At 43.6% G+C, this 12,641-nt stretch overlaps 1 protein-coding gene across 1 annotated transcript in view; it reads left to right on the top strand.

Moving 5' to 3' along the window:
- Positions 1–8,843, top strand: part of STON2 (stonin 2) — a 132,789-nt gene extending 123,946 nt beyond the window's left edge. The window contains exons 6-7 of the mRNA XM_080916057.1: positions 641–843; positions 2,714–8,843. Of these exons, the coding sequence (XP_080772183.1) occupies positions 641–843; positions 2,714–2,797 (287 nt within the window). The 3' untranslated portion in view covers positions 2,798–8,843. The remainder of the gene's footprint in view (positions 1–640; positions 844–2,713) is intronic.
- The last annotated feature ends 3,798 nt before the right edge of the window (positions 8,844–12,641 follow it).

Genomic DNA, 12,641 nt, shown 5'->3' with positions numbered 1-12,641 from the left:
AAGGAGGGGGTTCGCTCCGGGCAGCTGTCGCTGATGTTTTATTAGTGCCAAGTGCTGATCTAACCTCAGCTCTAGTCCTCCCCTCTCAAGCCTCTTTCTTGGTTTTCGTGCTGGGCCTGTGCTGGGTCCACACAGCCCCCGTAAACAGTCGTAAAAGGCGGTTTCTCACACTGTGGGTTTTTTTCCAGTTGTTTTTTGTTTGTTTGTTTCATTTTTACAATTGATGTTTAATCACCTCAGCATTTCTTGTTTATTTCTTTATCTTCCTTTTCACATGCATTGGCGTTTTGCCTGCTTGTATGTCTGTGTGAAGGTGTCGACTCCGCTGGAACTGGAGCTGCCATGTGGGTGCTAAGAACAGAAACTAGGTCCCCTGGAAGAACAGCCACTGTTCTTAACCACTGAGCCATCTGTCCAGCCTCCACAGACTGTAGGTTTTATGCCAGTATTCCAGGCTGCAGTTATCAGGAGGCACTGGACAGAAGGATCAGCCTAGGGAGGTTCATCACGGAACCCTCAGCAAGCACCGGGTGCAGAGCCTGAAGCCCTCCATTGTGATCAGCCTGGTCCTTTAGCCTCTTTTCCTCTGTAATTTCCTCCTCAAAGAAGTCAACCTCTGGTTGCTTTCTTTCTGTTACAGCTTCTGGCCACCCACACTGTTTCTTTTGCCACCTTGAACTTGGCTCTGACCGGGAAGTGCCTTCCAGATTTGCCAACTATGTAAACGTCGAGTTCAGCATGCCCACGACTTCTGCCTCCAAAGCAGCCGTGAGGTCCATCTCTGTGGAGGATAAGCCTGACGTCAGGAAGTGGGTCAATTATTCTGCACACTACAGCTACAAGGTAGCCTCGGGAGGGTTCCGGGCTGCCTAGTCCATTTGTTCACCCCACCCCTCCCCCATATTCCTTCCAGCAAATGCTTCTTAAATCAAAAGCACTTTACATTCAGTGCTGTGGACGAATCCGATCCGACTTTAATGAAATAACCTCTCATGGGCATGAGAGAGAGTCTAGTCAAAAAAGTTAAGGGGCTGATGAGAATGTAATACCTGATGTCATAAATAACAACAGAAAGAACGGTGGAACCAAGCCATACTTGTTTCCCATCTGTGACACGGTTCCTGTTTTGGTGTGATCTTGGGAATTTTGGGGGGGTGGGGGGATTACTGGGAACATGATAGGCTGAAGCAAGCATTTCGTCTACAGGAGTTGTGCGTCAGAACACAGCAGAGGCTCTGGGCAGGAAGAGTGAAAACTTAAAGCCAAACCCTTTCACGGTGATAACGGGATCGAGAATGTGGGTAGAGGGTGTTTGCAGACAAAGCTGGAGAGCTGGTTTTATTGGGGGGCTAAGGGGGTTGAAGACAGGATCCCCCACGCCCACCCCGTAGCTCAGTCTAGCTTCCAGTTCTGTTTTCCTGCCTGTGAGTGCTTAGATTATAGGCAGATCGCCGTAAAACAAAGCCATTTGATCATTTCGTACATATAATGATTCCCACAGGTTTATATAATTTTATTATTCCTTTAAATATTTTCTTAGTTGTATCATCTACAGCTGTTTAACTACCAAGAAGAACGAATGCTCCATCTTGTGGCCAGGGAAAAGCTAGCAGTTCCCCACACCCATGGACTGTCAGTTGTCTTCAGTTGCCTCTAAAGGGAGAGGCTAAACATTGCGTTCAGTGAGAAGCAACCCAAGCTATGGGATTCCTAAGTGCGAAGAGTCTCTTTCTAAGTTACTAGAGGCTTTAGTCGGGGTGTGTGACCTTTCAAATGATTTTATTTACATATTTAACGTGTGTGGATATTTTGTCTGCGTGAGTGTCTGTGTAGCACATGCATGCGAAGTGGTGAGCCACCATGTGGGTGCTGGGAACTGAACCCAGGCCCAGAAGAACATTAAGTGAGCGCTCATAACCACTGAGCCATCTCTCTAGCTCAAGGCTTGTTACTTTCAAAGAGCAGCTTTTTCCCCTTTTTTAAAGATTTATTTTATGTATGCGAGTACACTGTAGCTGTCAGACACACCAGAAGAGGGCATCAGATCCCATTACAATGGTTGTGAGCCACCATGTGATTGCCGAGAGTTAAACTCAGGACCTCTGGAAGAGCAGTCAGTGCTCTTAACCACTGAGCCATCTCTCCAGCCCAAAGAGCAACTTCTTGACAGTATTTTGCAGGAGATAGAATAAAACAATAAATGTCCCAATACTTACTAGCTTAGAGACAGTTTTTTTTTTTAATTAAGTAATTAGAGGGACTTAAGTGATCAACTACAAAGGAATTTTAGTCATTCTATAAACCGTTGTCTGTTGCCTACTGGAATCCCACCCTACTGGATAAAATCAAGTAGATCTTGCTCTTATCCCGTGAACCATGGAATAGTGGAGGCAGGGACAGCGGATATATTCAGAGGAAGCTCGGCCTCCCTCCTGAGTGGGCAGCAAAGGTAGTATTCGAGCAACTCTGCAAGACAAAGAATGAATAAGGATTTCCCAGCTGGACCGTGAAGAAGAGGGAACCCACACCTCCACGGGGACCCTGGAGGACTCAGGACTAGGTGCTCCTCCGCAGCAGCTGCCCGGAACATCCAAGAAATAAATTCCAAGCAACTCCAAGGGACCTCCCGGCGGTTCACTTGGCTCATTTGTCATGCGCTTCTCCTCCCCCTTCCTCTTAGTCCTGATATTTTCTCCGTCTTTTCTTTTGGCAGGTGGAAATTGAACGAAAAAAGAGTTTGAAGCCAGACTTTGAGGGAAAGGACTTGGAAAACCCAAAGGAATGTGGGGTACAGTGACAGGGGCCCCCTCTCAAGGAACTGAGGACCGCCAGCTCACAACCGGGTGACTCCCCGAATAACTCAAGTTTAAGTCAACACCTGCTGTGGCTGCTCCACATCAGGAGCAGCCTACTTCTGTTTCCTGTGTGCACTTACTGTGGGTCACAGGAAATCCTGAGGGGGCTGCTTTCCGTAGGCTCCTTGACACTGAGCATGCGTGAAGCACACGGCGCGCCTGGCTTCTGGAGTTTACTATGTGTTGATCTTCCTTGTCTCTTTTCTGCTTGCATCATGGCGCTGGTATATGGTTTGTGGTGACTAGTAGAAACCTAAAAAGAACCTCCAACATCAGTGTTGACACAATTTGCCCCCAATGCTCACATGTCACTTGTAAGTTTCTGGAAAAAGTAGCCTTGACGCTTATTAAGAATCCATTTCTATCTAGTGCTCCCTCTAGACAAGGTTCTAAGAAATTCCAAAGCCATTTCCTAGAGCCTACTTTTCTAGATATCTTTTTTTTTTTTTTTTTTTTAATGTTGGCATTCTGCAGTAGAGGTTTTCCAATTGTTCAAGATTAAAAATACTCTTTCGACTTCTCCTTCTTCATTGGTTGTCCTAAATCATGATGCATGATGGGAACAGCCCTATCCAATATTTTCAAATTGAGGTTTTGGAGCTTAGTTCTACAAATAGACTGGATTAGATTCACAGTCTGTTGAGCTGAACTTATTTTTCTTCCCGTGAAGGAAAGAGGGCATTAAATATAAACTTATATTCAGTTCAGAAGACAGTTTCAATCATAAAATATGCCAGATTCTCACTGGTCACTTTTAATTCCTGAAAAATACAGGCCTGGCTGTAATTCCTTGTACGTAAAAGAGATGCTTGGAAGTTCTTTTTATACCTCATACACAATGACTGTTACACATCTCTTCCCTCAAAATATAGAGGAAATTGAAGCTAAAAAGATCCTTGTAAAAGCTGAGTTTGAATGAGCTTTACCCCCGAATTCGAAGGTTGGTAGTTACAGTATTGAGAAAGTTCAAAAGGTACCAGGGGGTGTTGACGCATACCTTTAATCCCAGCACTTGGGAGGCAGAGGCAGGTAGATCTCTGAGTTCGAGTTCAGCCTGGCCTACAGAGTGAGTTCCAGGTCAGCCAGGGCTGCAGAGAGAAACCCTGTCTGGAAAAATTCAAAACAAAACCAAAAGGCTCCAGTGTAGAGCTGGAGAAAGCCAGTATCATGAACATGAAACCCTGATTCCAAGACTCAGCCGGCCTCCTTTTCCCTTACATGTTCCCACCCGCCCCCTGCTCCCCTGACCCCTGCTTATTTGTACCCTGTGATTGCTCTCATGAAGAAAAAAGTGGGGGGACAGAATTCATATTTTATCATACTTGGGGAATATGTGGAAATAAATAGAAAGTGCCTGCAGTTTGGGACTAAGTGATTCAAGTTTGCTTTAACAGCTCGTATTTGGGAGCTATGTCCTGACTTGGGCATTAGAAATCATTGCAGTGTTTTGAATCATATGTTTAACTCTCTAAACATTAGATTGAAACGCAAAGGACAAGCTGCATAGGCTTAGATGAGAAGATCTGTATTTTGAATTTTTCAAATGGAACCCTCAATACACACACACACACGAGTATTGATAAGAACTAGGGAGACTTGACATTATAGCAGTCCATATAGAAATGTTTTGAACCAGGAATAGATCATGGTAATCACAACACTAATGCCTTACATCTGTGGTGGTAGGTCTTTAACAGCTGTGCGTGATGCGCTGGCCAGCACACGGCTGAATTGAGGGTTACATTCAAGTATAGCTACTGTATTTTAGGGGAGACATTAATAAGTTGATCGTGTATCCACCGGCAGATGACCAGGGTTGTGAAAACCCTGGCTACATAAGGAGGGGGGGAGGCAGCTCTCCTGCAGAACAGAGGGTACGTCTGGGAAGGGAGTGCAGGAAAGTTGGAAAATGAAGTAATGGCCAATAATCAGTTCAAGGATTTTGCTGAGCTATAAAAAGGAAGAGGAGTTAGCTTTGTTTTGCATAATTTCAAAGACAAAAAGAAATAGGAACAGAAGAGAACTTTACAGATGACAGATGTTTGTTCAGTCTAAGAATCTTCTAGGGCTGGAGAGATGGCTCTGTGGTTAAGAGCACTGACTGCCCTTCCAGAGGTCCTGAGTTCAAATCCCAGCAACCACATGGTGGCTCACAACCATCTGTAAAGAAATCTAATGCCCTCTTCTGGTGTGTCTGAAGACAGCTACAGTGTACTTGTATATAATAAATAAATAAATCTTTAAAAAACACAAAAGAATCTTCTAGGAAAGAAGTGTTTTAGAGAAGAAAGGGTCAAGTAAGATTTCCTGCTGCAACAAGTGCCCAAGATAGCATAGCCACCCTAGCCACCCTTCCCGGGTGCTGTGGAAGGGATTGTCACATTGGAGTGGGGAAGACAGCAGGAAAGTTCTTTTTCAAATGGTCTTAATGGGGATGAGGCTGTCTAGCTCCAAACAGCCTTTCTCTCTCTCTCTCTCTCTCTCTCTCTCTCTCTCTCTCTCTCTCTCTCTCTCTCTCTCTCTCTTTCTCTCTCTCTCTCTCTCATGCTGTTGGAGGGCAGTGGAGTTCTCAAGAACTTGGTCAATGAAGCCCGTGTCATTTCCACTAAAGGTCTTGAGAGTCTCAGATGACCAACAGGCTGGGGAGTTGGCTGGATGGGTGAAGGTCTTCCCTGGCTTAGCCCTGGTTGGGCTGCTAACCTGCACAGCTTCCTCGGCTACCTGAGACCTCCCCACTTTTACTGTGAGGACTTAACCTCACGAGTGTTCCTTAATTTAATTTTAAAAGACTTCTTATTTAAAGTGAGACTGATCTCTATTTAGAAACATAGTTGGGATCAGGAGTTTATGTCCCTAGAAGCTGTGCTCCTGAGAAATGTGACATGTGAAGACCGAGGGCCTATTTTATTCATTGTGATTCAAATGCCACAGCAGGGCTCAGCTACTTTAAATACTTCTAAATTAATACATGGAAATTATTGACACTTTGACTCCTAGACCACTTATCCTCTGCTAGCAAGCTGAGTTTATTTTCTGGAGGACTTAAATAATAGTTTTTCTCTGCTTTGATTCCTGATTCCAGTGTCCTCCGAGTGTCAGGATGGTGGCTCTTACTGTGTTGCTGAGTCTGACCTTCAGTGTCCCTTATTCATATCAAGAAACACTTCTACTCTATCCTCAGAGGTGTGGGGGGCATAGGTGCTGTCCACAGTTAACACTATTGATTCAATTTTATTGCTGCCAATCAAAACAGACCTATGAGCCTCTGCCTCGCCCGTGACAGTGACTCGTGGAAGATGCTCACATCTGATGTAGTGTGTAGCCAGTCCTGCTGAGTCAGGTCTTTTGCATGTCTGGTCCTCTCGGGAGATGGGAGTCTGAGACCAGAAGACTGGAGCTCACAGGTGAAATTGTGACTTCAAAGCTGGTTTATATTTTTACCATCAGTTTAAGGGTAGAAAAACAAGAGAATGAGCTGAGGTGTTTTCTCCGCCTTAAATGTCTTGGGAATTGCTATGAGTAGGAAGCACTGCCATCCAGTATACTTGCATAAACTCCCTTGGTAAAAGGTGGTAAATTTATCTCTTGGTTGATTCAAATTAATCCTAACATTTCTGAAATTGAGATTGTGATTAGATTACAATGTGATAGAGAATCCAATCAAAGTTAACCAAAAAGAAAAAAAAAACAGTAAAAATATACCACCTAGTAGTTGACTCTTGTACTGACACTGCACCACTACCATGGTGACATTTTATATAACATTGGTCAGTATATTGCCTCTGTGGTTCTGATGAGTGTATTCTAAACCACTGTGGGTTTGCCAGTTCCCTTCAAGTCACTACATTTAATTATGCTCTTTGGAGATGAGATTGGCTTTAATTATCCTCACTCATCATCGTGTATAAAGGAATTAAGAGTGAAGGCAATACAGGAGGACAAATTGTAAGTGTAGGAACCAATGCATGTGTTAGTAATATCCCCAGGGTCACCTAAGCAAGAGCCAGGAGGGCAAATCATAAGTGTAGGAGCCAGTGCATGTGTTAGTAATATCCCCATGGTCGCCTAAGCAAGAGCATGGAAGCTTTCTGTTTCTTGTAGTGTGCCTTAGCCAGTTTGCTAATGAAAGTCCAGTTCTGAGCTTTAAGAGTTGAAAGGGGGGTCGGGGAGCATGCATCTATCAGCCTGCAGTGACAAACCATAAAGGTAGAAAATTTCATTAGCACCATGTTCTTCAGAACCTGGAAAGATGCACATAAAAACCGGACGTAACGAGAAGCTGCTAAACAACAAACTAAAGAAAATAACTTCAGTATGAAAAGAGTTGGAAATTTTACAGCATTGGCCACGGAAATTTAGTATAACCTGTCTCTTAAAAGCCAGAAGCTATAGGAAAGAAGGGGCCTAGACAGCAGAGGTCCTTGCTCTGCCGGGATTGCTCAAGTGCTGTTTGAAGTAGTGTCAGCAGCCAGCGTCCCTGTGGGCAAGAGACAGCACTAAGATGCAGGAGACAGCAGTAGTCATGCTCTGATGGCTTTATGAAGCAAAGTTGGCCTTTCTGGGACTGTTTAAAGAGCACAAGCAAGGGGAAAGTTACTATTCTAACTGATCTGTTATCATCTTGGTTTCCAGAGACAAAAGAGAGTGCACTGGACTTTTTTTTTCCTTGGGATTGTTTGCTTGCTTGTTTGTTTTCCCAGCAATGGTTTTATGGGTTGTTTCACAAAATATCTTTTCCTGCCACATTTTGTTGATATTCTGTGTCAATATGATTCCTATGCTTAAGAACCAAGAAGTTTAAAGCAGAAAAGTTGAGGAGATCAGCTAGTTTATCTTTCTCCTGCTCAGTCCCCTCCCCTCCCCACTACTCAGATGATGGAAATGCACCAAAGCCCCCAGTCCTCTGTTCTGCTGTTGACTTTGGAATACCAGCTGAATATGAAGGTCAAAGGTCGGTCTCCCAAGAGGATACTGAGGTGTGAATACCTCAGTGAGTAAGCCCAACCCTCCACATTAAAGATGCTAATATGTAGGACACTGGAACAGCCTGGAATCTATAGATAATCTTTTGTGAGAAAGACCATAGGAGAGGGGGAAACCGAAGTTTATCTGGAGCCATCTGCAATTCTAGCAAAGCAAGTAAGAGAAAAGGCCAGTCACTGTACATAAAAGTGTACTTTTTTTTTTTCTTTGTAGCTTCTCTGTGTGGTGTGTTTGAATATGCTTTTAGTTTCTTTTGGGGGGATTATACTTACTCAGAGTAGCTCAGTACTAACTGGTCAGATGGAATTCCAGCATCCTCCTGGTTCATTCCCATGTTCTTTCTGCCTCAGATGAAGCCCCAGTTCTCACTGTGGACACTAACCACCCTGTGGCTAAAGCCTTAAGCACCACCATTGCTCATGTCCATGTGTTCAGAGGGAGGCTCAACAGCACCAGTTCAGTGAACACAGACGAGCCCTCAGCTCCCAACGTCAGTCTGTTGGGTTTAAGGGTTTTTCAGGAACGGTGCATGAAGTGTCATGATTCCCTCTTCCCCTCAGCCATCATTCCTTTATCCTTTTATGGTCACTTGCCAACAGAAACTGGAGGTTAATCAGGATCAGTGTTTGAGATAAGGACTGATGGAGGAACATCCCTCCACACCCTCCATTTTCCTGACGTCCACATGAATTTCAGCGAATGCCTTGATGGAGCTGAGGCTTGTATTTCCCTTCATTTGTCACCCAGCCACACTCAGTGTGACTTCTCGCACTGTTGTGGCTCATTTGGTGTCAAACCAGTTAACTTCAAAAAGAACGTGCCTATGTAATAAAGTCTACACACTGGCTATTTCTGTAGAGGTGATGTTTTGATTTAGATGTTTTGCTGAATAATCTGTAATATCTTTTTTGAGCTATGAAAAGGACGTATTAATAAAAAATATGTAAGCAGTGACATTGCAATGTTTAGTGAATACAGCACGGTAAATGGTGTTTGTCTGGCCTGGTAGTGTGTGTCTTTAATAAAAATAAATAAAATTTTTAAAAAGAGTAGATGTTTACTAATGAGGTCCATTACCAGGCAATATGGTTTTTGGGTCGTAAACTGACAAGTAAATGGCTTGAATTATTCTAGATAAATTTATCATTTATACAATTTAAGTCTAAATGCATTAATTGCACTCCATTTTTTTTGTCCTAAATGCTATGAGAAAACACATGTGACATGTAGAGTCACCAAGGTTTTCTTGGACGGATTATTCAGAGGAGTCCATAAATTATGAGTGTACACATTCCTGTCCCATTGCCAGTGCTCAGCCGGTAATTAATTGGTGAATAGTAATTGTCATGTCGACATAACCCATCTGGAAAAAAAATCAGTGTAGCACTACAGTATGAATTATAGGAAGTAGTCTAAAGAGGTCTATACTCCACCCCCTCTAACCTTTTCCTCCTGCCTAGTGTTGGGGAATTAGGACAGAGATAGAGGAATAAGAACCCAATAAAATAGCAAAAAACAAACAAACAAACTAGTGCCAACAGACATATATACACATTTATGTTGTTGTTATTTTATTTCTCCAAGTGGGGTTTCTCTGTATAACAGAACACTGGCTGTCCTGGAACTTCCTTTGTAGACCAGGCTACCCTCTAGCTGCCTGCCTCTGCCTCCTGAGAGCTGGGATTTAAGCCATTTACCACCATACACCACCACATTTTTTTAATCTTTATAAAGCATAACATTAAACTGTGTAGTGAATGCCTTTAATCCCACAATCCCTGCATTCAGGAGGCAGAAACAAGCAGATCTCTGTGAGTTCAAGGCCAGGCTGGTCTACATAGTGACTTCAATGACAGCCAGAGCTACATAGTGAGAGACCCTGTCTCAAAATGACAACAAAAACATATTTTCAAACAATTATATGCTAATACTACTCTGGTACAACCACCAGTACAAGGGTCTGTGGTGTGTGTTCTCACTTATGTAAGTAGTTACCTTTCTATGATTGCAAGTTGGTGGATATAATAAACTACCAAAAGTTAGGAACTGATGTGGTTAGGTGTGAATGAGAATGACCCACATAGGCTCACATGTTTGAATTTCTGCAGTAGGTGGAACTGTTTGGGAAGGATTAAGAGGGGTGGCCTTGTTGGAAAAAGTATGTTACTGGAAGTGGGCTGAGGTTTAAAAAACGCACATCATTCCCAGTTAGCTCCCTTGTTCTCTGACTTGTTGTTATTGTCTCAACATATAAGCTCTCAGCTACTTCTCCAGAGCCATGCCTGCTACCATGCTCCCCACTGCGGCAGTCATAGACTCACCCTCAGAAACTGTACACGAGCCAAATTAAATGCTTTCTTTCATAGGTTGCCTTGGCCATGGTATCTCTTCAAAGTAATAGAAAAGGAACTAAAACATAGTGAGAAGCTATACTGAAAGGAGGCAGGGAAGATGGCATGCAACCCTAAGGGTTTGAGCTGTATCAACAAAGATGGCTAATGAAGTTAAGAGGTAAACTGGTAAGGTCAGGTCAGGGATAGAGGAGGAAACCCCAGGCTGATTCGCCTAACAGAAACTACTCTTCGGGAGACAAAGGTTGCACGCCTTAGTTAAGGTCCCCAGGGTACCAGTTGCCACTCAGCTCTGTGAATTCCCATAGGGGCTAAAGCTTGCTCTTGGTGACAGCAGTTTGATTCTTAAGACGGTAAACTCTCAGTGTGTTCAAAGACCAAGCTATATAATTTATGAAATAGCTTTTGTTGCTGTTTTGTTACTTTTTTTATTTTGGCAGGGCTGGAGATTCGATCCGGGTCTTGCACACATACTGGGCAAGTGTCCTAGCACTGAGCCACATCTCCAACTGTGTCAGACTTACCTAGATATCCTACCTGGAACTCAGTGGTAGAGTATTTGTCAGGTGTGGGGACCCTGGCTTTGATCCCTAATATTTCACTAGGACAAAACTGAACATGCAAAGATCTATATTTTGTTTTTCAAATAAACCAGTTTTTGGAAAAACCAGGCGGGGTAGGGTGGGGCTGGAAAGATGGCTCAGAAGTTAAGAGCACTGACTCGTCCAGAGGTCCTGTCCTGAGTTCAATTCCCAGCAACCACACGGTGGCTCATAACCATCTATGAGATCTGGTGCCCTCTTCTGGCGTACATGGAGGCACAATTCTGTATACATAATAAATAAATCTTAAAAAAAAAAAAAAAAGATCAAGAATACTGGCAGGAAGTCATTAAAGTGAGTCACACACCTTTTCCCTGAGATCTAGTGACATGAACGGACCATTCCAGACTTAAGAGCATCTTTTCCTTGCCTCACAGACATGCCAGCAAACAGGATAACCGACCGGATAACCGACCTGACAACCTGAATGGAAGTGGCAGGACTTCCGGTTCTACCTCCCTCGAAGATACAGAGTAGGACCCGCCCACCCCATCTCATCCTGCCCTGTCCCCAGTGAAGTGTCTTTCCAAACCAAAAAAAAAGTCAGTCTTGCATTGCCCAAAGATACAAAGTTAGTCAAAGGTTAAGGATAAATTATCCGAAGAAGTTGAAGTCAAATTCCTGAGAGATGGCTCAACAGGCAAACTGCTTTCTGTGCAGCCATGGTGGCCTCAGGTTCGTAGTCTATAGCCAGCATCCACTTGAAAAAGACGACTGCGGTGGCTCCACCTGAATCTACAGCCCCAGCAGTACTACAGGATGGGAGGTAATGGTGACAAGTAAAACTACCCAGGAGAAAAGCAGCAGAAATAGTCAGAGAAACCCTGCTCCCAAAACAGTGAGAAAAAATGCTGACTACCGAGTGCAGTCCTCTCGCTTCCATATGTGCTGTGGAGCATGTATGTGCACACACGAATAACTTTATATAAATCGGTGCTCCAGTAATGGCACAGTTGGCCTAAAGTCCTGCCTCAAAGAAGAAAGAGTTCAATATGGCACATGAAATCCTAGGTGGTTACAAAATTTCAAATATTTCTTCCTGATTACAAGTTACAAAATTTCAAGTATTTCTTTCTGATTACAAGTATTTTTTGTGGCTCCCCTCCCCAGAGATGTTACTGGGTATTTGAACCTGTTTCAAGTTAGTGTGTGGCTCATGCCTTACCATACACCTTTAATCCCTCTGACTGGAATTCAGACACACCTTTGGTGCTCACCTTTAATCCCAAATAATGAAGGTAAAATTAGCTTGTAGAAGGAAGCCCTCATGTTTGAAAGGGATGTCTAATTGAATGGCAGAAAAAAAAATGATGCACCAGTGAAAGATTTGACAGAATGGAATATGCCCAACTCTCCAGAGAAGAGAGAGGGAAAGGAAGCTACTTCAAGGAGAGAGAGAGTACAGCACAGGAAAACAGTTGAATTTGTGGAGAACAGTTGAGAGTAGACAAGTATACCGGGAGAGGTTTGCCGGGACAGACTGAAGAGAGAACAAGCTAGACACAGGTAAAGACAGAAGGAGCCAGAAGATTAGAAAAGATTGCTGGAGTTCGAGGCCAAGCAGAGCAATTCAGTGATTGAGTCAGCTGGGAGAGGAGTTCAAGCCAGAACAGCTGAGTTGAAACAGCCAGCTAGAGATCAGAAAGAACAAGAAACAGTGAGTTTATTCGGCCGCAAGCCTCAGAGGCTGAAAACATTCTGGGCCTAGATTAAATTGTACGGAGCTTCCAGGACTAAACCTAGGTTAGCCGATGAGGGCAACGATCCTTAGAGACGACAATTAATTCAGGCAAATAAAAAGGTTCTTTTACAGTGCGGATAATAGCTCTGTGAGTTGTTACCCTGGTAAC

Source organism: Micromys minutus (assembly GCF_963924665.1).
Source record: "Micromys minutus genome assembly, chromosome: 1".
NCBI classification, from domain to species: Eukaryota; Metazoa; Chordata; class Mammalia; order Rodentia; family Muridae; genus Micromys; species Micromys minutus.
This window is presented reverse-complemented; position numbering and strand designations above follow the sequence as displayed.